The sequence below is a fragment of the Aythya ferina genome (assembly GCF_964211825.1).
Source record: "Aythya ferina genome assembly, chromosome: 19".
NCBI classification, from domain to species: Eukaryota; Metazoa; Chordata; class Aves; order Anseriformes; family Anatidae; genus Aythya; species Aythya ferina.
In genome coordinates, this window is record NC_140309.1 from 4,537,969 (window position 1) to 4,555,094 (window position 17,126).

At 38.4% G+C, this 17,126-nt stretch overlaps 1 protein-coding gene across 6 annotated transcripts in view; it reads right to left on the reverse strand.

Annotated features, from left to right (window-relative positions):
• GTF2I (general transcription factor IIi) overlaps positions 1-17,126 on the reverse strand; it is a 79,657-nt gene that overhangs the window by 26,487 nt on the left and 36,044 nt on the right. For 5 of the 6 annotated variants that reach the window (XM_084492921.1, XM_084492926.1, XM_084492925.1 and 2 more), the window contains exons 10-15: positions 16,922-16,981; positions 13,033-13,095; positions 11,239-11,340; positions 6,764-6,829; positions 2,536-2,719; positions 652-710 (exon numbers count right to left, since the gene is read on the reverse strand). In XM_084492921.1, the coding sequence (XP_084349047.1) occupies positions 652-710; positions 2,536-2,719; positions 6,764-6,829; positions 11,239-11,340; positions 13,033-13,095; positions 16,922-16,981 (534 nt within the window). The remainder of the gene's footprint in view (positions 1-651; positions 711-2,535; positions 2,720-6,763; positions 6,830-11,238; positions 11,341-13,032; positions 13,096-16,921; positions 16,982-17,126) is intronic. The other variant, XM_084492923.1, reaches the window with a different exon arrangement.

The following is a 17,126-nucleotide window of genomic DNA, read 5'->3' on the forward strand; positions in this document are numbered from 1 at the left end:
AACAGACTAGCACTTAGCTCATTATTTTTCTTTCTGGCCAGATGAATCAAAACAGATGGCAGTGTTAGCATTAGTTATTATATTTTTAAAAGATAAAAAAGTCTTGGATATCCAGTGTTACTTTTCACATCCTAACTTGACCTTCCTGATTTTCTTCTTAAACTCTTGAAAAAGGTTTCCTTGCTGTATTCCTGTTTTCAAAATAAAAAGAAGTAACACCTAATTTTTACATAACATTTCCAAACAGCAGATCAAAGCACATTACAGGGTACCGAAACGTGCCTGTTCCCACTCATAAACATTTAAAATTTTACATATGGCATTGATTAACATGTGCCAATTTATAAATTTTGGGACGGTGCATCATCAGAAAAATTTTATATCATCCTAAGTCTAATTATTTTAACTTAGAAAAGCATTGTACTCTTGAATAAAGAACATTGGGGAAAAACTACTAGATTTCCAAAGTATTTCCAGGATCCAAAGATTTAACTGGAAAATTGCTGTCAATTTCTTTGTAGCTAAAAAAAATTCAAAACACCAGGAATTACTTGCAGTGTGTTATTAGTAAAAGCAGATGGTAGTTACCGCTAAGACTGACAGACAAACAGGAAATCACCCTGTACTCAACTCACACATTTGAAGACCTACCTCCTGCAACTGGTTTGTCCAAGGGTACGTCTTCTCTTGTCGAATTCAAAAGCTCATGCCTAGGAGATTTAAGATACATGCTTCAACAGTGACAGACTTTGACAAACCAGAAGTTAGAGCCCACAGTTACAGCCTCTGTAGCAAACACACTACGAAATACAAGTTATCACTGAAGGATCAAAAGAAAAAAAGAAAACAACCAACAAACAAGGGATGTCAAGATTCATGATGCTAAATTCCACTTAACACCTAAGTATTATAAAAACTGGTTGGAACCCTCCTGACAAAAACATTTTTCGTTCCTGATACTCATATTCACCTGAGCCATAATATTTCGTGGTGACACATATGTATCACTAAAATTATCTCTGGGGCTAAAAGCACTTCCCAGCCAAACCACTATCAGAAACGAAGATCCAAATTGAAAATTCAACCATTAAAAACAAACATAAAAACAGGTATTTCTGTTTTCCAAATACATCTGGTTTTACCCACACTAGAATAAAGACAAATTTTGAAATTCTGACATCTCTCACAGCGATGAACTAGTTTTTGAGCTATTCTGGTTACCACAGATTGCAAGACTGATGAACAACATAAATGAGTTATTGTTAGCAACTAAGAGAAATTTGACAAGAGCCAGTGTTAGTATTACATTAATATTAAAATGTAGGCATAGTGTCTGATTTTAGGTGAGACAAAAGGTAGATCTACACCTCTCCCTCTTTTCTGATTATCTGCAAGCTTTAGGATGACAGAAACTGAACATGTAACTTCTCAAATGTCAAAAACTACCATCAGTGCTAAAGGTGGCATGCACAGGCTGTCACTTCCACTGATGCTGAGCCCAACCACTGCAATCAGCAGATTCCTATCCACTTCAAAAGCTCTTGGATTAGGCACTACACCCCTGCACAAAAGAAAAATGTCAGCTGTTATTCACAGTAGCTTCATTTAAACTGTAAATGCCCATCTGTGGTGTGAAACAACACATCTGCCTAAAGTGAAGCAACAAATTGCAAAAGATAAATATCCATGCGCTGCCAAATCTGCGGATCAGCCTACCAAAGTGGAACCCACATTGCTAACATCTGGAAGTGCTCTGCAGCTCTGAGACCCAGCACTCAGCATCTCTACCGTTTCTCCATGTGTATCCTGAATTCACAATAGGTTCAGGCTCCCTTCAAATCCCACCTGTCTTTCTAGCAAGTAATGTCAGGGTTCTTCTAGAAAAGACACTGAGGCCAGAGATGAGGAGAAAGAAAGAAGCCCAGAACATCTTCTGTGTCTCACATCCTCACTTTAAAGACAGATGATACATTGCCAGGGCCATAGGGCAGGCAAACAGTCTCTAAGCACATCTGAGGCCTCCCCTCACAGCAGCTATCTGATCAAGACAACCCCAAAGGGACACACGCAACTAAATCATAAGAACCTGTTGCTGTTTTGGCCTCAAGCCTGTCCTGGGTGATACTATATATGGATAACACCATAGACACATCTATACCATTTCAGCAAGAGACAAATAAAAGCACAAGCTGAAATGTAGGCCAGGATCCTCAGATAGCCTAACATGTGCCAAGGTCAATGGCTTTCAACACACATTACAGCCATTGAGATTAAATTATTACAAAGAGATCTGCCCATGATATGATAAAAGTCTGTAATACTGAAGAGATCTATGCAGATCTTAGTCACCACTGTGGTGCTCTGGTGATGTGAGAAGCTGAATTTATCAACAAATCAATCTGAAATGAAAAATACCCATCAGCGCGGCAGTAGAACACCTCTGTGGAAATCAGTTTGGTTGAAGACAAAATGAAGTAAAGCAGACCCTGCAGAAACCAACATGTAAAAAAGGGACAAAAATGCCAAATTCCTTACTTTTTAATCACAAACCGGATTCGCTCCTTCGCTAGAAGTATCCTCTCAAGACGGGGAATGCCGTACGTGGATGGCCTTCGGAAGGGAATTCCTTCTGGCAGCCCTTCCACATACAGGTCTTCCACGTGTGACTGGAAGAGTGGGTATGGGATAGACACCGGACCTTTAGCTTTTATAGCTTGAGCTTTAAGAGAAAAGGACAATCAAATCATTAGACTAGCTTGCGGCTCTATCCAAGCTTGACATCACTCTGAAAAACATTAGAATTAGCAGACAGGCAATCAACCTCTCAGCACTTTTAAACATGAAAACATTCATATTTGTGTTCTCCCTCCCCCCAAGCAAATCACTCTAAGTCACAGCAGAGAAGATGGAGACCTGTATACATATGCATGCATATGCAGATTTCTTCTTTTGCATTTACTCTGTAAACATTTAATAAGACATGGCATTTGTTAGAGTGAAGTTTCATAGTATTTTAGTTTTGTTTAAAAACATGATTTAAAATATGAAATTATCTAGACTTAATTATACATCAAACATGTTTCAGTTCATTAGCTCTCGTTATCATTATTTGTTATGTTTAATGGTTTACAAATGTCATCGATGCCTGGGAGGGGGCACACATCCATTCTTTTGAGTAAATTCCTAAAGCTTTGGTGTGTTTTAGAAATGCACGAAATCACCAATCAATTCAACAGTACACCTCTAACACCACCCAGAAAAGTATGTCTTTGGAGCAAATGAAAAGCAAACAACATATTCACACACAGCTGGAGAAAAAAAATAATCAATGTATTTCTTTAAGTTATGAGGACCTTAATCACATTAATATACCTATCATGCTGGCAAACCTTGGAGAACAGCAGGATGGTTTGCAAATACTGAGGGCTAATTTCTTTAGACTCATAAGAGTAAGTTAATTTTGTAGGCCATGCAAGAAGAATTCTTTATTAGCATCTGACCGGTCCGCAAACAGTGTGCTACGTTCTGTTGTTTTGCTATGGAAATTAAATACAAGAAATGACTTGAAGAAGAAAATATTTTAACAGATCAAAGAGGTGCCCTCAATGCAACTTGTTGAATGCAATTATGGATCTGAGGGGCAGCATTCGGCCTTTAAAGCTCACAAGAAGAGCGCACTGATTTCACCAGCACTGCAAGATATTCAGCCAACTGAAGCAATAAAAAAGCTTCTCAAGGATTTGTAAATTAACAAGGACAGTGCGGTCATAACTAAGTTTCCAGCAATTTATTCCAGGTGTCTAATTCAGCTCCTCCAGCTCTCCCAGCTCTTGGGGCAGGCCAGGCTCCTACAGGGAGAAGCCAGCAAGGGCAAGGAGCAGACATGGGCTGTGCTCCCCATACTGATCCCGCACTGCGAAACCCCACATACAGAAATGTTCTCACACTGGACATTCTGCAAGGCACTGAAGGACAGTCCAGATGAGGTCTAACCTCTGATCACAATGTTAAACACCAAGTGAAGTGACCTGAGTTAGGCCAAACCAGAACACAGTGATGTGGCACGATTTCTGAAACTGCTGGAGGCAGTTCTTCAAGCCACGCATGGCAAATAGCCAGTGGTTCAGACACTGGTATATGCAAAATGCTCACGTTAACTCCCAGATTCTTAAAAGCAATCGAACAATTTAGGTTTTAAAGGTGTTTGGATAACACCCTTTCCACCGTGTGGAAACAGACTGGTTCTAGGTGTGTTCATCACATAAGCACCTCGAGTGCTGTGTTCAGCTTTGGGCCCCACACTGCAAGGACACTGAGGCCTTACAGCTCGTCCAGAGCAGGGCTATGAGGCTGGTGAAGGTTCTGGAGCACAAGTCCTGTGAGGAGCGGCTGAGGGAACTGGGGGTGTTTGATCTGGGGAAGAGGAGGCTCAGGGGAGGCCTCATTGCTCTCTGCAACTGCCTGAAAGGAAAGTGTGGGGAGCTGGGGGTCAGCCTCTCCTCAGATAACTGGTGATAGGACCAAAGGGAATGGCCTCAGGTTGTGCCAGGGGAGGTTCAGGCTGGAAATGATGAGACATTTCTGCTCAGAAAGAGCAGTCAGGCACTGGGATGGGTTGCCCAGGGAGTGGAGTCACCGTTCCTGGGGGTGTTCAAGGAAAGGTTGGACGTGGTGCTTGGGGACATGGTTTAGTGGTGACATTGGTGGTAGGGGGTATTGGATCAGATGATCTTGGAGGTCTCTTCCGACCTTGATGATTCTGTGATTCTATGATTCTAAAAAGGGAAGCTTTGAAGATACCGTATGAATCTTTGTCTTATATTCTGATGAGCATTACATATAAAAATTGGTAAAACTCTGACAATTGTGTTTCAACCAGACTTGACTCCAACTGCTACGTATACCACGGCCAAAACTAGAGACAGAATATATATGTACAAAGAGAAGGACATGACTTGAAAATGTCTCTTAGCAAACAGACTAAGAAAACCTGTCCAAACACGACTGTCAGAGACAGGACAATCACCGAATGAGCTGTTGTGTATCGTACTAGTCCTTCACTAAAGTAGATTTTTATTGCAGTCATATACCTCTTCCAAGAAATTCAAACAAAACCTGCAGCCCTGGAGGCTGTTGTGGTGAGTAGTAAAAAGTGTAACAAATCCAGCAGCCGAGTTTCAGATGGAAAGAAGTGTTTGTGAACAACAACTGGCTAGGGGGAAAAAATCAAGTACAACACTAAAATCTAGACCATTCCAGAGCTTCAGAGTAACAAAAATCCCATTTAAATAAATACCTAACAACGTTTTTTTGTTTTGTTTTGTTTTTTGTTTTTACAAGTGAGAGTCTATTTCACCTAAACCAGGAAATGTTTTAGCAAATACTATTCAAACAAGGAACACAATCAGCAATACAGTTTACACTGAGACGAAGTGGTGGAGTCACCATCCATGGAGGTCTTTAAAAGACGTTTAGATGTTGAACTTAGCGATATGGTTTAGTGGAGGACTTGTTAGTGTTAGGTCAGAGGTTGGACTCGATGATATTGAGGTCTCTTCCAACCAAGACGATTCTGTGATTCTGTTTTGGATTTACAAGTTTTTGCTTAGAAATCTCTTTGGATATAGATTTCATTTTTATAAATTTGCCTATATTTGTGAGATTCTCTTTTGTATTTACCCCATAAAAAGTAATAACATTAGTTTACATCTAAACACCAAAATTAGTGTATTTTCAAGAGAAGCACTCTGAGAATTCTGGACATCCATAACTCATGTCAGGAAATAGGAAATTGCATGCCTATACAATTAGAAAGAACTAGAATCAGATATGGAATTGGTTTATGAATTAATTATGTGTTGTCATCCACAGGGAAAAAGGGGGTGGTTTAATACTGTATGACCTTCTACAGAAAGTCAGGAATAGCTCTTTCAATAGACTAGACAGATTTCTAGACTGGCTATGTGTAAACAACAAAGCCAAAATTAAAGCAATTCTCAGAATTCAATGATGCTCCTTTCAAAAGAAATAAGTAAATAAATACTGTGAATCAGATTCTGAGCTGCTTTTATTTGGTATGAGTTGCTTTCAGGGGGCTATTTAAATGTCAGCTAATAGTCACACCTGAAACATCTAATGGCTCTAACATATTGTAAGCTCCGTCCCAAGGATGCCTCCACTTCCGATGCCAGAGGAGCACCACTATACTATATATTTTGAAATTTTTACTAATGCTGTTTTACTCTGTGACATGTGGTCACAAAATATGTCTAGGTGCAACAACTGGAGACATTCCAGAGTCTAACACGCGTGTTTCTTTTTCTCTCCAGGAACCACTAAAATGTAATTGCTGCTTCACTGCAAATCAATCAATCAGAAAGCAACAATCAATCATTGGTAACCTCTCCCCAAAGACATTTCCTAAGATTATTTCACTTAAGAACTCAATGTAATTACAGGAAAAATGCCAACTCTCTCAAATGTGCGTGCCCAAGACATGAGCACATGGAAGCTCCAGGGAATTGAGCACAACTGAAAAATGAAATCAAGTTTTGCACTAAGATGCCAAACACAGTCACCCAATTTCAAAATTACTCTGCTCATCAAAAAGCTCCTGCTCCCAGTCTTAAGCCTTCTATCATTTAACCCTTTGGTGCTGTCAATCCTGGTCCACTGCAGAGAGAACAAGATGCATGCCAAAATGCTGTGGTTTCCAGTGTCAAAGGACTAGAGGCAATTGTTTGGAAAGGAGCATAACACATACCATATTTTTTCTCAAACAGTTCTTCAACTTGCTTTCTCAAGTCTGTAATTCGAGCATTCCATTTCTCTGCAAAGAAAAGAAGAGAACATGTCATACCACAGATGAAACTGAGAATCTTGTTAAATCTCTAACTACTAACTGAAATACACACTGTTTTTATTGCTCGCTTGCACACAGATGCCTGGGGAGTATAGTATAGCCTATACCTCAAAATATATTGATACATTCTGAAAGAAAAAGCACAGATTAAAATGTTTTAGATTGCCTCCCAAACTTGTGCAGATGTAAAGTCAAGTTTAAAAACCATAAAAGGACATAACCCAGGCTAAAGTCTGTCCAAAACTGGTTTCTCTTTGATGCAGCCCTCACTACCATCAGGGGAAAAGTCAATTTGAGCTGCTGGTGATAGCTGTCCAAAGCCAGGGCCTGAAAAGCTTAATAAAGCTTACAGCGAGTACATGATCATCTTTTGTGTCAATCTGTACAACTATATGGATCAGGAGGCATCATGCCATCCTCTTCCTTAATCCAGCCTTTCCCCAAATCCTGATTTTGCAAGACATCCACATAATTCCTACTTCTGAAGTGGGATCTGAAGATGCAGGTTGCAAGGCAGAAGTTACCCTACTTCAACTGTGTATTCCCTGGAGAACTGGATTAATTGGCAATATTTTAACATCTTATTTTCTGCCTGTGACAGAGAGCACACATTTTCACAGTTTTTTTTGTATCATCTCTATGCTTTAAGGAAAATGCCACAAGTCTTTTGTAGATGGTACCAGATGCTTGCTGGCCTTTAAAAATGAGTTAATAAGCAAGTTTACCTGCAGCTTATTTCTTACACCAAAGATTTGAGTCTAGTAACTGCAGAGGTCAAAATATGAGGCCATTCAACCTACTACAGTTCCTGTTGTCAAAAAGCTCTTCTATCAGATGAAATGGAGGAATTTTGAGTCCACATCAAAAGAATTTTAAATATTCGTTCTCAGACCAATGTATACAACTTTGATCACCATTTTTAAGCCTGAAGTTTTTAAATGTAATTTTGTAGACATCAAGAGGACAGCATACCTCAGATGTGGGCAAGAATAAGACCTAAGGAAAGACTGTTTTGGCATGCTGCCTTGCATCCATATAAACTCTTTATTCTAGTTATCTAGCAGATCATTTACATAAACTAACCTGTTTGTATTTTAATATTGCATGCTTGTAGATAAATTGACATAATTGCTTCTGCTGCCCTTTTTACTGCTACTCCGTAGTGCACAGATTCTTAGCTGTTAAATGTCTCCAGCACAATATTCTCTACTCCAGTGTCACTTTGACCATACTGAATTTACTGGGCTGAAGGGGAAACCCTGCTCCACTGCACAGAGCTGGTGAACACACACAGACAGTCCCAGGACAAGGGTTTTGAAAGGCACTTACACAACTCTAGATTGCAACCCGGGGGGAAACTGTCACAAAGTTGAGCTCCCTTCAAGTTCATCAAGGTCTGAGTCTGACTCAGCAAAAGACCTACTCTAAAATTCAGTCTGGTTTTCTTAAGAGGGAGAACAGCCAGAAAGAATGTAATGCTGTATTGCAAAACAGCTATATACATGTATTTAAATTATGTTGTTTTGAATATTGGTTATTACTGCAGTATTAGGAGAGGCTGCTCCCATCCAGCCTTGTCTCCCTTTGCTCATTAGCACGCACAAGAGAGCACTCTTACGTGAGCCATTAAGTTGTCAAGGGTTCATTTTTTTTCAGTTATCAAATCCTACAATCGCTGTCCAAATATTCCATGTGGATCTTTTCAATCAACTACCTCCATGCCTTTCTCTCTTCAACATAAACCTTACAAAGATTAATAATCAAATATATTTCAATATGGGCATGCTTACTCAGAATGCTGGATACAGAAAAAATAAGCAACTGAAAAAAATATCATCTGGCTCACATTTTGATCAGCGCACTGGTCTTTTAGGTACTTCTGTATTTTATGAGTAAATTGCCATATTAGGCTGCAGAGTCGTTTCAAAATTCGGAAGGGCTATCAGACAGCTGGGATTGTTTTTAATCAAATTGTCAGCATCATTAACCCCTTGGATTTGGACCAATTACTGTAGAAACATTTTGTCACATAATTCATGCCCACATAGGAAGGCTGAAGACCTACCTCAAACCTAAGCTCACATTCTGTTTTGGTAAACACTCTGCCAAGTAGTTTAGGTATTCTGCATCTACCTAGATAGGTAGTGGTTTCCTTCTATCCCTGTAAATACCTTCTGAGACCTTGGAACAACACCCTAAGGAAATAACAATCCCGACAATTTCCCCAGCCTGCCCACAGTCTGTTCAGTTTAGCCCACACTCTGCTACATGGAGACAGGCTCCAGGTAACATCCAACAGACTGGGGACAACCCGCACATAGGATGCAAAATCAGACTCAGCTACCAAGCATATTCCTACTCCCACCAGCATGCCGTGGAGAAATAAAATGGCCAACAAGCAGCCACCTGAAGCATGCTGTAGCCTAAGAAAATCCATATTCAACAGCATGTCAGCATGGGGAAGAGCTACACGCAGTTTCCATCAGTGTCATAGACAACACCTTGAGACAACAGCTATGGGGACTTATTTTTCCCCTAAAATGCTATGACACAACTGCACTGACGTTTTGGGTCTTTAAGCTTCTGAGCTTTTGATTGAATCTCCCAGAAAGCAAAAATGTTGTGGGAAGATATTTTTACTGACAATGACAGTTCCTTTCAGCAAAGATATTTTTAACTTTTAGTGGTTGGTTCAGAAATATTTTTGAAATCCAACCTTCCTTCCTAAAGATCATCAATTTCCACCAAGCATCTTACCAGACACTTTTCATCCTCCCTCTGGTTACAATTATCTTGTTTTCCACCAGCTTCCTGTTTGCATGAAACCAAGAGCACAGCAAATCATTCACCCTGCTTCTCTGGCCTCTTGGGGTACCTGATCTCTGGCTCAATCAAGACATACAGGAAATGTCTCCAGCTCACAGTTATCAGACATCTGGAACTCATCAATGTTATGTAAAATACTGAAAGCTCTGATCAGATAAGACAGACTACTCTCTCAAGCATCTGTACCTCCTTCCCAGTCTGCTGAGTGCACATGCCGTTGTCATTCTGCAGCTACTCATGGTGTAATTAAACACCACCTTCCTCCTGTCCAACTGAATTGTCTGAGACTTCATTAGACAAAGATGCAAAATCCTCTGAGATGTCCAAATGCCAGCACTAAAACCACCAACAGTTGCTCCTTTTTTTCAGTGTAGCAAGTCTGTATACAGCAGTCTATTCCTCCAAAGCTTCCCACGTTCATTCTGTGGTGTTCCAACAATGCAAGGTCCACTCAAGCTTTTATCACCCAAATATTTTTCTACCTTTGCTCTCCATGTCTAGTCAACCTCACTGTTTATTCTTTTCAAATACTGCTGGCCTGCCAAGCTTAGATGCTGTTTTCTACTAAGGGAATAGATTCTAGCAAAAGCTTCTGTGGTATTAGCTGCTCAATTTCCTTCTTGAACTTTGCCACTGTGTTCTCCTGATCCAACCAAAGCTAACTGATGCTACATGGGGAATTGCCTATTCACATCAATGATCTTTTGAGAATACAGCTCTTTTCTTTTTTTCTTTTTTTTTTTTTTCCATTTTCACTGAAATTAGCATGAAATAGCATGTTTCACACAAAACAGATGTCGCAAGAGATTCTATGGAGATTTCTCAATTGACCCCAAATCCCAGCATTCCTAATCATCATCTTAAACACTGTGCCAAATGGCATATTCCTGATTGTGCAGAACCTTACAGAAGTATACAGACTCAAGGGATATCTGCCTAGATACCAACCCAAATCAAGAAAATAAAGGAGAGGTAGAGGACTGTGACAAATCACATGGAAAGTACCTTACAGCAGGAAAAACTGCAGCGTGTGGATGTCTTTCTACAGTAAGAACTCTACATAAGGTATCGTGGAAGAACACTACCAAACCCACCTCAACTTTTTGTATATCCACAAGGATGAAGGCATGCTACTCAGCATAATGGAGTCACTGGTTGCTTTCTCAAGAGTGGCTCATCTCAGCACATCTTCATTGTTCACACCATGTATCAAGAAAGTCCAGCTAGACAGGCTCCTGATCTAAAGCCTGCCAGAGCTGAGTACACTAGTGAATTTGGTCTGATTTTCTTGCCCAAGAAATCAGCTGATAAAGATCTGGAGTTATTTTTATTAAATTATTTGCAGTGTCTATATTTGGTGGTCACTTTGACTAATGAAAATCAACAGAGGTAGCCTAAAGATGTTTATACTGCTGCAATCCATCTACAAATAGCCCTGGGCTCTCAAATGAATATATGCATGGGTGTCTTATTCTGCCACTATGAAAGTATCTAACACCTTTTCACAAAGCAAAACTGAGAGAAGAAATAACCTTTAATTTCTATCTTACCAAAATTGAATTCTCTCACTTTTCTTCTCCCAGTATTGGCAGTTTCATTTGCTGACTCAGTGTTTTTCGGTTTCTTGTTAGGGGGCGAGTAGTCTTCATCATCTGAAAGAAGCATGAAGATACCACTGTTTTAACATTCAGAAAACTGACAAACAATGTTGGAACTGTTTGAATTTCAAGATCTGCAAGCATCGATCATTGATAAGAGCTTCAAATTTTGCAACAAATAACTGATCTGAGTAACTTTAGAAAGCTACTGGCCTGTGTAAGAACAATCTGTGTGAAGCACATGAGCACAAAGCAGAACAAAGCAAAAAATCAAGGCTTCTTTTGCACTTCCCAAGGAAAACAATATTGTGTTCTGAAATGCAATTAGTCATATCATGATCATAAAATGACTATACGACAGCAAGAAAAAACAGGAAATATATTGTGTAGACAGACTAGATTTTGTATCTAATTGTAAGTAACCTTCCACTAGTAAGTCTTGAAACACAATACCTAAGTTTGATCTTGAAGAGCTTAAAGGTGCTAAAAATAATTTCAGATCAAGATACAACTGAGGTACTTAACTGAAATTCATCTAACAGAAGGTCTGCCCTATCTCAAACATATACAAGTAGGTGGAGTGCAGACCTGCAACCCCCAGAGTCATTTTTAGTGAGGTGCTACTCAGCCAGTTAGTTCCCAATCCAAAATACTAGTTTCTCTGCTAATTCACGACTTTAAGAAAACTGATCAATTACCAGTACTTCTGTTCTTAGACAAAATAAATGGTTACATCAGACAAAGATGTTCATTTCCCATCCAGAATAGCTCATGCCCAGGTCACCAGGCACATAGTTGACTTAGGAAGTATAACATTACATACTGGCATCTCTTGCACCTATACACTTGTATTACTTTGTGGTAAAGGCATTTGCATACACACAGAATTTAGTGACTATTCTACCTACCTCTTTTGTTAAAGTAATGTAAGAATTTTCTCATTCCCGTATTATAAAAAGATAAAAGTAATCCCAACAAGCAAGAACTCTCTCCTAAAATGCATTGCCTAATTTCTAAATTGCTAATCTGGTGGTCTTCATTTTACCTATTCCAAAAGCAAGCAATGCCAAAGTCAATCTGAGAAGTGTTTTAATGCAATTACAGAACATGTAACTCACAAATATAAGAAATACAGCTCACTTCCAACCAAAACCCTACCATGAAAGAAACTTGGATACTGGTTAGTGGCTTTAGTACTATTTTCATTGCAGCTATACTGCTGATGAAAAAGGGGAATGGTAAATGTAAAGGTTTTTATCTCGTAGTTATCAGTATCAGACATGTAAATTGAAGCTTCACTTAACACCAACTGTAAAACATCACTTCTGCTATGGTGCAATTCTTCCCAGAATCTAGTGGTAACTAGAAATTGGATATAACTACTATGTGCTTAGAAAAGAACATGCTCTTCAGAATGAACATTATAAAAGCTTTTAAAAATCTAAATTAATGGCTGTTAAATAATGAGTACTCTGTATTATTAATACTTGAAAAATATATGAAAAACACACCTCTATCAGGCATTATTTCCAGACTGGCCCATGAAGTCCAATATGATTCAGCATGCTGTAGTTTTTCTTATAAAACAACTGGAATAGGGATGTTTAAAAGCAGTGCACAGTGCAAACTGCAGCCAAAGGCTGGTTCATAATCCTATTTATTCAGTGCTAATATAGGCATGGGTACAGCATTTTTTTTGACTTAAAAATGTCCAATGGACTGAAATAAAGGAACTGGATGACTAACCTTCAATGGTGACCTCGACCTCAGGATCCTCACTTGTTTCTGAAGGGGTGTGCTGGGAAGAATCTGAAGGGACAGAAACACAACTGGTGAACGACTGGCACAGAAAGGATTTTTAAGCAAATGCTCAATGATTTTGTATTTTAACTAACACCTGTCAAAGAAGCTCTCTGTCTCAACAAAACATTTTGCATTCACAGTGTGCAACAAAAACAGAAGCAATGATATCTTACCCTAAGCCTTTAAGCAACTCTAGACATGGGTAAGAAGGTAGGATTATACATGCTAAATTGTGTGTGCAGCAGTGCAGAGAGTTGTCATTAATGACAGTAGGAAATTCTTTATTCTTGGCTTAATAGGATTAATAGAGTCATAAATATTTTTCTCTTTGTTATCAAGGATTACTGAATACATAAACAAAGGCTGTGTGCCCCTACAGATGATATATTTCTTTATCATTTATACAGACTTATAGTTGTTGCTCTGCAATGATTTCCCTGACAGGCTGCAAGGCCAACAGTAAAAAATGAAAGGGAAATGCATAATCACAATGCTTGTGTTAGGGCAGTCTGCACCAATATAATAAACAGGATTAGGCCTATCAGCACCCTGTAGGAGAAAGAGCAATTTGAATTTAACTCCAATAAAGTTTAAAAAAGTGAAGCCAATTATATTGGAAACTATTTCAAAATTAAGTAGTAGTGTATGAAGGAAAATAATTATTCTGGCAATATATTCAAACAGTTCGGTGTTTGTACACTTTGAAGAATGTCTTCTTTCAGGTTTCTCTGAGCTCTATCACTTGGGGAGCAAGTCTGAAGGAATGTCCCCTTTTCACTGCTCTTCACATGATGCCACCTGTGGCAGAGATTCAGAAATACCTAGTGATGTACTGCAGCTGGAGTACATTCAAACTGTGTCAGCTATCATCAGGTTCATGGAAAACACACTATGGCATTTTGATCTAACTCAGACTGAGTGCTTGGTAGGTAACGAGCAAATGCAAACCACAACAAACAGAATGAATTAATAAGCAATGGTCTTTTAGTACGTGTGAACATGAAGTATCATCATAAAAATAAGTATCATGTCAATTCATCACGTAGAGTCTTTTATATATATATATATATATAATATATATATATATATATATATACACATTTGTATATATATATATATATATACACATTTGAAAAAGAAATACAATTGTGGTAAATTTTGTGGAAGTTTATGAACAGCCAGGAAGACTGAAAATGGGCCATTTAGTGCAGTACCAAGTCCCTGAGAACTAGTCCCAGTTAAAAGAAACATGCAAAAATATCAAACCAGATGGTAACAAAGCTCTGGAAGGAAACTCCCAGAGCAGACGTTTCTTCTTAAACCACATTAAACCGACTGGTTTAAACACTGAAGTATTTTTTAAAGCGAAGTATTATCACCACTAGGTAAATTTTTGCTAAGTAGTTCTTTGCATCAGGTAATAAGGTAAATGCACACAGCTGCTAAGCAGCAGCCTTCTTTATAGTTCTACATGTCATCATTGTCTGGCACTGTCTCCAGTTTCCCAAACGTGATTTCATTTGGTTTAGAACATTTCTTCTGATGCACATAACCTTCACTTTCTGATTACTGAATTTCAACTGCACCACGCTCATCCAGCCTTACTGAGACCTCACAAGCCTTTATCAGCCACAGCTAATCTGGGCAATTCCACGCTCAAGGTAATTTTATCACTTCCTCGTTCACCATCTTGTCAAGGCTACTGGAGGAAAAAAAAAATGTGAAAACCAGTGGTGACAGACACCAGAAGATACTTTTATACATGCATCCATTTTTTTTGCTATGCAGAAAGCAGTACCTTCTGCACATCTGCTACATCATGGCCCAATTGTCAGGGCAACTTTTGGAAGAACTTCCAATGCCTATTATCTACATTTCTTTAGTAATAGCTGGCAGGGTATTTGTCAAAGACTTCATGAAATTCAAGCACATTCATTGATTTTAATTCCTTACTCCTGTTTGTGAGGAGCAGACATAAACATTTATTTTTATTTTACAGAATCCAGGCAAGACCGTCTACACTGTATGCCTATTAATGGAAAAATGAAAACAAAGTTAGACTAAAATTAAAGTTGGACAAAACTAAGTTGTTAGGTGCAATTTTTGTAACTGCCCACAGATCTGCTGATAAACACCAACCCTCACAAACAACAGATTTAATCTATGTAGCAAAATCAGGGTGTAACTTTCAGCATATCTTTTTACAGAAGCTTGCAAAGCAGAACAGATTTGAGGAAAGGATGTAGGAAAAAACATATTGTGACACAAAGGGCCACACTCAGCATCCACAGCTATTTTACAGAGGCAAAACCAAAGCAAAGTCAAGAGTTTTGGTCATTTTATAGAACACTTCCCTCAGGCTCTTTCTTCATAACCAGACACAATGGCTCATGGCAGTATGCTTAGGAAAAAAAAGCACCTAGATTTTTTAATTTCTTTTCAAAAAAGTAGTGCTAGTTGCGAAGTCAGCAAGAGCCAAAAACTATATTCTCCTTCACCAAGAGAAATGCTTTTGAATTTCATGTAATGGTACCCTTAACTATGGTGACACTTATCTTCAAAGCAAAAATAATGAGATTTGCAAGAATGAGCACTGCTGCTAGCACAACTTGGCCTAAACATCCAAAAAAAAAATCATGCCTCAGGTTCAAGGGCCAGGGGCTTAGAATGAAACCAGCTGCAGAATGGTGTACTCTTAATGTCATGTCAAAGCATTAAATGGTGGGTGAGGTGACAGGCACCTCACAAATGCAATTTATGATTTACAGAAATGACAACTCCATCCCAACTTGCCTATAGTAAGCCACAGAGTGGCAAGGTTTACGAGATTAAAACAAAATAGAAAAAGAGACAACCATGTGGAAATGTGGAAAGAGAATAGCTGGAGAAGAGGTACAGCTTTAACTAAGGTGCCATCTTTCCAAGTATTTCCGTAAAAAGAAAAATCCAATGATGTTATTTATTTTCATGAAAAACATTTTGTATCTCTAACCTTCTACCAGTATTTCCTCATCTGTTTCTTCACTACAAACAGAACCCTGGTGGCTTCCTTTAGACAAATACAAAATAAAGACATACCGTAACAAAAATATATATATATATATATTTTTTTAACATTGAGTATTCAAAGCAAGGATTTTCAGAAGCCAAAAATCCAGAATCATAACGTTCATATGAAAACCTAAAGAAGACAACTTCTGAATCTTAAAAATTGATGACAGCACGACCACTCTGACCATATAAGGAATGTCATAGCTTGAAACACTGATCAGTTTTTTCTAATGTCAGCAAATGGGCAAAAAGGTATTTTTAATTCAAACTGGAAAAGCTGGGAGAAAAAAAAAAAAGGTAAATTCATTTCATATATTGTTGAGAGTCAGCAAGGAACTGCTTCCCCTAAACACAAACTTTCTGTATGCTTGGTTGTCTATGTGTCTGCTCACTTCACACCCGTCTAAAGGAAAGAAATGATCAAGTTCTATTCACAATACATAAGCAGAGGCTCACTGAATTTTGTAACTAATTATGAAACAGACTGATTTTCATGAGAAACATACACTTGGCACTTATAAATTACTACTGCTTTAGAGTGATCAACCTGATGCTCCTTTTCAATTTTAGAAAAGAAATAAAAGAAATAAGATTCCTTTTTGTATGTCTCTTTATTTGGATACCTGAAAATTAAGGCATCTGAAAATTTCAATTATGTTTTAAAATTTAAATTTCAACACCCTAACTCTTCAAATCAAAGAGGCAGAGCCCTGGAAAGCAAAACTCACACAATGAACTCATAAAATGGATGTGAGGAAAAAAATAGAACTATAAGGCCTACCTGTGTAACTTTTTGCAAGAGCAATTTTTTCATCCATCTCTGATGTTTCAGAAGGGCCTGCTTGGGAACAAAGAGAATGCCTTTTAAATTGTCTGTCACAACAAACACATTTTCCCAGTCCATAGAGGAATTTACCAAATGACTCTTATCTTCACATATCATATGCTCATTCAATACTTTCTGTAAAGTTAACAGGGAAGTCTGT